This window comes from Sinocyclocheilus anshuiensis, unplaced genomic scaffold, assembly GCF_001515605.1.
Source record: "Sinocyclocheilus anshuiensis isolate Anshui unplaced genomic scaffold, SAMN03320099.WGS_v1.1 scaffold51, whole genome shotgun sequence".
Taxonomy (NCBI): Eukaryota; Metazoa; Chordata; class Actinopteri; order Cypriniformes; family Cyprinidae; genus Sinocyclocheilus; species Sinocyclocheilus anshuiensis.
This window is the reverse complement of record NW_015548296.1, coordinates 3,682,919-3,690,882: the sequence shown is the minus strand read 5'-3', so window position 1 is coordinate 3,690,882 and position 7,964 is coordinate 3,682,919. Positions and strand designations below refer to the sequence as shown.

Below are 7,964 nucleotides of genomic sequence, written 5' to 3'. Positions count from 1 at the left end.
TATAAGTGTTTGATCACCACATTTGAGTGATCATTGCAAAAAATGTGTTTATGTATATATATTCTGTTTATGTATATACTGTATTCTATATATAGTACCAGTCAAATGTGAGGACACACAAATGGGAAAGTGTTCAAACTTTTGACTGGTACTGTACTATAATATACACAAAGAATATCGGCCGATATATCAATGTCGGCCTTTTTTTTTTTACTCCCTAATATCGGTATCGGCCCCAAAAAACCCATATCGGTCGGGCTCTAGTTCCTACGACATAGTAACAGCAACTGCAAAAATAATTCAAAGTACAAACTAACCAAAAAAAAGGCAAAACTTTCATGCTAGAGCATTTACAGTGCAGTGTGGTTACATTTACCATAGTTTGGCTAATTTTCGCTGATGAAATCCAGTCATTTTAATAAGAATACATGTAATTGGGAAGTTTCCTATGCAGATTTTGTATGGTTCACAAGGTCATGCAAATTTGCCATAACGACCAACAAAAGCTCCCTGTTTTGACTTCTGTGTAAAACCATAATGTGCATAATGTGTGCAGATTACATACTATGTACTGCATATATTGTATAGTACGAGAAGTACACTATTCTGAACTGTTTAGATAGGCAGCTTGCTAGATTTTGAGAGACAGCCTACGACTGCCAACAGTTTAACGACTCCATATTTAATCTGGAACCCATGACACTCGGTAAAGTCGGATCACATGGTAGAGCACTTTCCTTTAGCATGCATGAGAAAAGCAGAATGCCATCCATTTCAACAGCACACCGCAACAAATAATCAAGTGCGTACTCATACTGACATATCATGCGCGTCTTATATTGACGCTGCTTTTGAACTATAAAGGCGTTATAGTGTAATGGGAGGCTTTAGCCTTATAGTAAATGGTTGTTTATTTAAAACGCTTTGTTTCGCAATACTCCACACCTGTTTCAGTGTGCTGTAAACATACAAGCAGAAAGTGACTGTATTTGATGCGGCTGCTGGTTGTGCAATTATAAAAGCAAGACAGCGCTGTAAAATCCATATCTGATCGATTGTTATTGTGTTAGAGGCATTGAATAAAAATGTCTTCTTATGTATATTAGCTCAAGACAACGATCTGAGGAAAAAGTGGTGCATTTTGAATTAAATGCAAATGTAAAACGACACAATCCAGCGCGACTGTCAGTGTAACTAGAAACACCTGATTATTCAGGGCCTGAATAGAGATAGATCAACATCACAACGTGCAAATGACTGATTTTAACCAGGAAGGAAGCTTATACACAGATAAACGACTATTAAATAATCTCAATGTCCTTTAACAGCATAACAAATGAACTCGTTTGCTAACGTCAGTTAGCTTTCATGTCAATTACAACATCTCTCTTAACAAATCCACGACCAGTCTCTGGACTGAACATGTACAAGCATACATATTGATTTTTACAACTCACCTGGTTTATAAAGCTGGAGATCTAGTAAATATCAGTCTGTATTAGTGCTGTGGTGTAGCCTGTGAGCTAAATTGCTACCGTGCCCTTACACAAGCCTGATGTTTAAGAAGAAAACAAACAATAACTTCAGCCCCTGTCCCCAGCGGAACACTAGATCGCTTAGGCTAGTGTATGAGTTAACTAATCCGGAATCGGGGATACCGATACGGGTGCTGCAGTCGTTATTGCCCCCCCCCTGTTAAATGACGGGTCTTTTTCTCTCTCTTTCTGTTTCGGGATCTGCTTTAACTTCCTCCAAAACAACCCTGTGAAAGCCAGCGATGTTATCACGCAGGTGACGTCATCGCGCAGGCCCCAGAAGACACGCCCTAAAAGTGGAGTCTCTTCTGAAGACTGGTTTATCACACTTTTAGGCTATTTTTAAATCACGTTTTTTTGTATAGACACATACTTTTGTTATTGACCACGACAGTATTGACTACAAAAATATGTAAGCCCATGTCCACCACATAAAAAAGCATGCTTTGGCAAATCATAAATATGACATAAAAGCCATAATTATGACATAAAGAAATCCATTTTTCTTTGTCACAATGACTTTTTATGGCGTAATTATAATATAGCATATGAAAAGTTTGGCTTATGTCATAAGTGTAACTTATATGTTTTTTTTTCTTATGTGGCTGAAATGGGCTTCTATAATAATGTGACATTATTTTTTAAATTATCAGATCATTGTTTGGTCAAAAATAGTGTAAATCTATAACATTTAAAAGAGGCTATATGTCACAAATCCCAATAAAATGTGAGAACTTGCCCCAACCAAACATTATATAATACTATTATTTGTATTTATTTAATATGTGCGTTATTTAACTTATTTCTGCGCTATTCCCATTCATTGTACACATATAAGCTAAAATATTGTTGTAAAATGTTGTAGTGTAGTGTAAAAAATACACCAAATTAAACTAATAAATAAATAAATGATCTTCGAATGTGAGTCTTATTTAATTGAAACGGCACTAATTGCACGTGAACACAAAATGCAAATTTTATTTCACTTCATCACAATTAAATCCTATTGTACTGTATACAACATTTTATTGTTTAAATTTTATATATTTTCAATAAATTTACTACTTGTTTTGTCTTCGTGTAATTGGAACCTTTGATGGAATAATAGTTCCCCCTGCTGGACCTATTATGATGCCATACTGGATTTTATTTTGAGCATTTAATTCTAAATCAAACCATTCTAAATTCAAACCCAGAACCCAAATCTCAGAACAGGGAGATTAAAGTTACGCTCTCTTAAAGTGTCTAAGAGCAGCCAACACAAAGTTGCTGTCATTTGCTTTTAAATAATAATGATAATAATACATGTACACAATTAAATAGCGATGTAAGATTAGAAAATGTTTTATTTAAAAAATAGTTAAAAGGAAAAAAACACGTTGAAAATATATTGATATTCCTCTGCTGTTCTGCTGAGAATGAAGAGCGCTGTTGTTGTCGTCACGTGACGTCAGTGGAAGCGCCCGCCTTAAACATGGCAGCACCCGTGATGAGCGTGCGATAGTTAGTGTCGAAGTCCTCGCGTACAATATGGACAGGCGAGAGTTCACAGCCTCCCTTGTGGTAATGCTCATTTTATGTCTATTACACGTGCTAAAAGCAAAAGCGTGGGCATCCTTCCTCATGACATTAACTATGTATATGAAATAAATACAGTATAATGTAATATAGTAACAGTGTTTTCATGCTAATGTGTCAGTGTACACTCTATCTGAGGCTTTCTTGTTTCAGTCATCTCAGACTAGTCCTTTTTAAAGCAATTTTGATCATGGTTATGATGACGGAGATGACTGATATTAAAGTAATGACGAAAATAAAAGCCTTCATAAAAGTCTGCTGTGATCAGCAAATAAACAATACCCACACCTAGTTTATTGTTGTTTGTTGTTGTTGTTGTTGTTGTTGTTGTAGTAGTAGTAGTAGTAGTAGTAGTAGTAGTAGTAGTGTTGTTGTTGTAGTAGTAGTAGTGTTGTTGTTAGTAGTAGTAGTATTAGTGTTGTTGTTAATAGTAGTAGTGTTGTTGTTGTTAGTAGTGTTGTTGTTGTTGTTGTTGTTAGTAGTAGTAGTATTAGTGTTGTTGTTAGTAGTAGTAGTGTTGTTGTTGTTAGCAGTAGTAGTATTAGTGTTGTTGTTGTTGTTGTTGTTGTTGTTGTTGTTGTTGTTGTTGTTGTTGTTGTTGTTGTTGTTGTTGTTGTTGTTGTTGTTGTTGTTGTTGTTGTTGTTGTTGTTGTTGTTGTTGTTGTTGTTGTTGTTGTTGTTGTTGTTGTTGTTGTTGTTGTTGTTGTTGTTGTTGTTGTTGTTGTTGTTGTTGTTGTTGTTGTTGTTGTTGTTGTTGTTGTTGTTGTTGTTGTTGTTGTTGTTGGTAGTAGTAGTAGTAGTATTAGTGTTGTTAGTAGTAGTGTTGTTGTTGTTGTTGTTAGTAGTAGTAGTAGTGTTGTTGTTGTTGTCGTTAGTAGTAGTAGTAGTGTTGTTGTTGTTGTTGTTGTTAGCAGTAGTAGTATTAGTGTTGTTGTTGTTGTTGTTAGTAGTAGTAGTGGTGTTGTTGTTGTTGGTAGTAGTAGTAATGTTGTTGTTGTTGTTGTTGTTGTTAGTAGTAGTAGTAGTAGTAGTAGTAGTAGTAGTAGTGTTGCTTTGATCAGGCATTAAAAACAGCTATCACCACCTAAGGGAGATTTCGAACACACACAAGCGAAGAGATTTAGCATGGAGGATGAAAACCACACTCAACGAGTGAGTAAAGTCGTTTTTTTATCTGATGGCATTTTCTTATGATTATAGCTGGTTTTAGTTAATTAAGTGTGTGTTGTTGTTGTTGTTGTTGTTGTTGTTGTTGTTGTTGTTGTTGTTGTTGTTGTTGTTGTTGTTGTTGTTGTTGTTGTTGTTGTTGTTGTTGTTGTTGTTGTTGTTGTTGTTGTTGTTGTTGTTGTTGTTGTTGTTGTTGTTGTTGTTGTTGTTGTTGTTGTTGTTGTTGTTGTTGTTGTTGTTGTTGTTGTTGTTGTTGTTGTTGTTGTTGTTGTTGTTGTTGTTGTTGTTGTTGTTGTTGTTGTTGTTGTTGTTGTTGTTGTTGTTGTTGTTGTTGTTGTTGTTGTTGTTGTTGTTGTTGTTGTTGTTGTTGTTGTTGTTGTTGTTGTTGTTGTTGTTGTTGTTGTTGTTGTTGTTGTTGTTGTTGTTGTTGTTGTTGTTGTTGTTGTTGTTGTTGTTGTTGTTGTTGTTGTTGTTGTTGTTGTTGTTGTTGTTGTTGTTGTTGTTGTTGTTGTTGTTGTTGTTGTTGTTGTTGTTGTTGTTGTTGTTGTTGTTGTTGTTGTTGTTGTTGTTGTTGTTGTTGTTGTTGTTGTTGTTGTTGTTGTTGTTGTTGTTGTTGTTGTTGTTGTTGTTGTTGTTGTTGTTGTTGTTGTTGTTGTTGTTGTTGTTGTTGTTGTTGTTGTTGTTAGTAGTAGTAGTAGTAGTAGTAGTAGTAGTAGTAGTGTTGCTGTTGTTATTTAGGTTTATTGTTTTGCATTGTTGTAGTTTTTTAACCTTTGTAGTTTATAAAGAAATAAAAAAACATCTTCTTTCCCCTTGTTTCTCAAATATTAGTTAATCAATTATAATAATTATTATTATTTATGATTTCATGATTTCTTAGTCCAGGCAGTTGCGTTGCCTTGGTGGACAATTGCGGTTTTTTTTTTTTACTTTTATTATTTTTAGAGAAAAATACTCTTCTTTCCCTTTGTTTCTACATCCTAATTATGAATTTGTTGGACTATAGCACTTCATAATAATAATAATACAGTCAGTAGTGCTTTATGTAATTGACAGCTTCAACTTGATCTGGACCAAAACAGGACTTAACTTCAACCTTTTTTTTTCTAGAGTAATAATAATGAAATCATAGAGTTTTCACTCTCTAGCATTGTATTGGAAAAAGGGTTTTGTTTGCAGATCCATATGTACAGTATTGCATATTGTTAGTCAGAAATGCTCTAAAAACACAGTGGGTGAAAAATGGGGCAATCATAATGAATAATGAATTAGATAAAAAGTGGTATTCTGTATCTCCGCTTCATGTTTTTTTAGTAGCCATATTAAGCAGGACAGAAAAGCTGACTCTTCTTCTCCTTAAAGCTCTTTAAAGAGTCATTTGTGGTCAATTGTGGCATTACTATGTGGTAAAAATGATATATGAGACTACAGTGATGAATTGCATTGCACCAGAATTAAAGCATCTTATTATACTGTACTGATATATAATGATGTATTAAAACAGTAGCATTGCTCTTCGTCCCTTAGGCAGGCGGTTGTGCGGGAATGTGTGTAGATCTCACTCTCTTCCCTCTGGACACCATAAAGACAAGGTTGCAGAGCCAGCAGGGCTTCTACAAGGCGGGAGGTTTCAGAGGGATCTATGCAGGGGTCCCGTCAGCTGCTATAGGCTCCTTTCCCAATGGTAAGTTAAGTTTAAATATCTTATTATAAACATGAAAAATGGCTGCATGTTTAAAAGTTTACTTTAAACTCTTTAGAAGATTATTATAACTGCATGCGGCATAGACTTCTGATTATGATAAATAGCATATGTAAACCGGAATTGCTGGAATCACTAGCTCTCAGAATTTGCCTACAAATAAATACACACATTTTAGAAAGTGCATGCTATTTGAAAAGTTTGCCTCAAATAAAGTGTTTCTTCTTGGTTCCAGCTGCTACATTCTTCGTCACCTATGAAAGCACCAAGTCGTTATTCACAGGCTACAGTGCTACAAACTTGGCCCCCATCACTCACATGCTGGCCGCTTCACTTGGAGAAATTGTAGGTTTCCTGTTATTCTTCTTCTTTCTTTCTTGTCGTTTTGTCCTTTGTATTTATCATCATTTATTTAACCATTGCAGCCCAGTATGTCTGTTTCACAGACAAATATTCAGAAAGCTTAGAATGTGGTTTTTGTTGGCTGTTTTTTGCTCTGGGTTAGGAGCCGGACCACAGACGACCCTGTTTTTTCCCACCAGCTGGCCAAATAGGATCTTATTGTTCTCTATTGACATAGCTGTTTTTATAGAGAGGAGTCTTGCAGTTTTGTCAAGGGAGGATTTGGAGCTGTAAAGAGCACCTTCATTTCCTCTGCTAGTGAAACGCTGTATGCTCAAAGCAATGCAGTTCAGCTCATGTCACAAAAATGATCCAACACAGAAGCAAAAGTTTGCTCTTTTATCTTTCCTTAATAGACACTCCACTTTAAAATGTACTGCAATTTAATACATGCACTACGATTCAAAAGTTTGGAACCACTTTGACATTTTTTTTTGTTTGTTTTTGAATGAAGGTAATGCTTTTATTCCTCAAGCATAGATTTAATTGATTAAAAATTGCAGTACATTTATTTGTTGTGTCTCAGGGCCGCCCACTTCTCTAGATCCAGTTTGCTTTATTCTTTCAGGACAGTAGTGTATGAAATAGCCTTCATCCCTCAAAAGAACATTAGACTTTCATAAGAGGGTTGGTTATTTATTTATTTAAAGTCCCCATGAAATCAAAATTACAGTTTTTTGGGTGTTAGTATCAATATGTTAGTCTTAAGGTTATCTTATTACTTACTTTTACTTTTAGTCATTTAGCAGATTCTTTTATCCAAAGCGACTTACAAATAAGAAAAAGTAATTAAAACTAAAAGCTAAAACTCTATAAATACTATATATATATATATATACACATTTAAGAAAATAAAAGAAATTAAATAAAAATGACAAATGCATACAACCAGTGTTGGGGAAAGTTACTTTTAAAAGTAATGCATTACAATATTGCGTTACTTCCTAAAAAAGTAACTAATTATGTTACTTAGTTACTTTTTATTGAAAGTAATGCGTTACGTTACTTTTGCGTTACTTTTTAAGTCTGGGCTGGGCTTGCTTGTTTGCTTTTAATATAAAAAGTTATATTTTTGGCAAATATAAAAGCCCTTTCACACCAAAAGCCTCAGGCTGCAGGAAATGCAAATTCACGTCTGTACAGTAGACCACAGAAGAAGAAAGTTCAACACTCTTCAGCAATAAAAAAAAGAAGAAGAAATATTAGTTTATCTTGTGTAATTTTTGCTTATTAGTATGGTTGAATTGGATCACTGAAGGTCAGCAGCAAATAAATGGGATTAAATACATAAAGGATATTTGTATTATTTAACATATTTAATTATTGCAGCTTTGAGTCATATTCTGAGTTGCTTTTAACTGTTTTTATTAATTTTGAGGAAAACTAAATCTGATTTTTTTTTTGTGAGTGAGTGAGATGAATTAATGCATGTTCACATTTATTCTAGAACTAAAGTAACATCTTACTCCCGATTTCTCGCAACAAGGGGACAGAAGAGCTTGCAATCAATAAATGGGAAAAAAAAGTAACTGCCGTTACTTATTTGAAAAAGTAACTCCGATATTTTCTTGTAAATTAAA

The 7,964-nt window shown here is 34.4% G+C and overlaps 2 protein-coding genes across 3 annotated transcripts in view; one reads left to right on the top strand and one right to left on the bottom strand.

Moving 5' to 3' along the window:
* LOC107655959 (ras-related protein Rab-7a-like) overlaps nt 1–1,788 on the bottom strand; it is a 16,475-nt gene extending 14,687 nt beyond the window's left edge. The window contains exon 1 of the mRNA XM_016443594.1: nt 1,458–1,788. The gene's annotated coding sequence lies outside the window, so the exon portion shown is untranslated. The remainder of the gene's footprint in view (nt 1–1,457) is intronic.
* A 1,201-nt stretch (nt 1,789–2,989) lies between these two features.
* The window catches only part of LOC107656062 (S-adenosylmethionine mitochondrial carrier protein-like), a 65,927-nt gene continuing 60,952 nt past the window's right edge, over nt 2,990–7,964 (top strand). For both annotated transcript variants that reach the window (XM_016443733.1, XM_016443732.1), the window contains exons 1-3: nt 2,990–3,098; nt 5,808–5,964; nt 6,218–6,327. In XM_016443733.1, the coding sequence (XP_016299219.1) occupies nt 3,066–3,098; nt 5,808–5,964; nt 6,218–6,327 (300 nt within the window). In that variant the 5' untranslated portion in view covers nt 2,990–3,065. The remainder of the gene's footprint in view (nt 3,099–5,807; nt 5,965–6,217; nt 6,328–7,964) is intronic.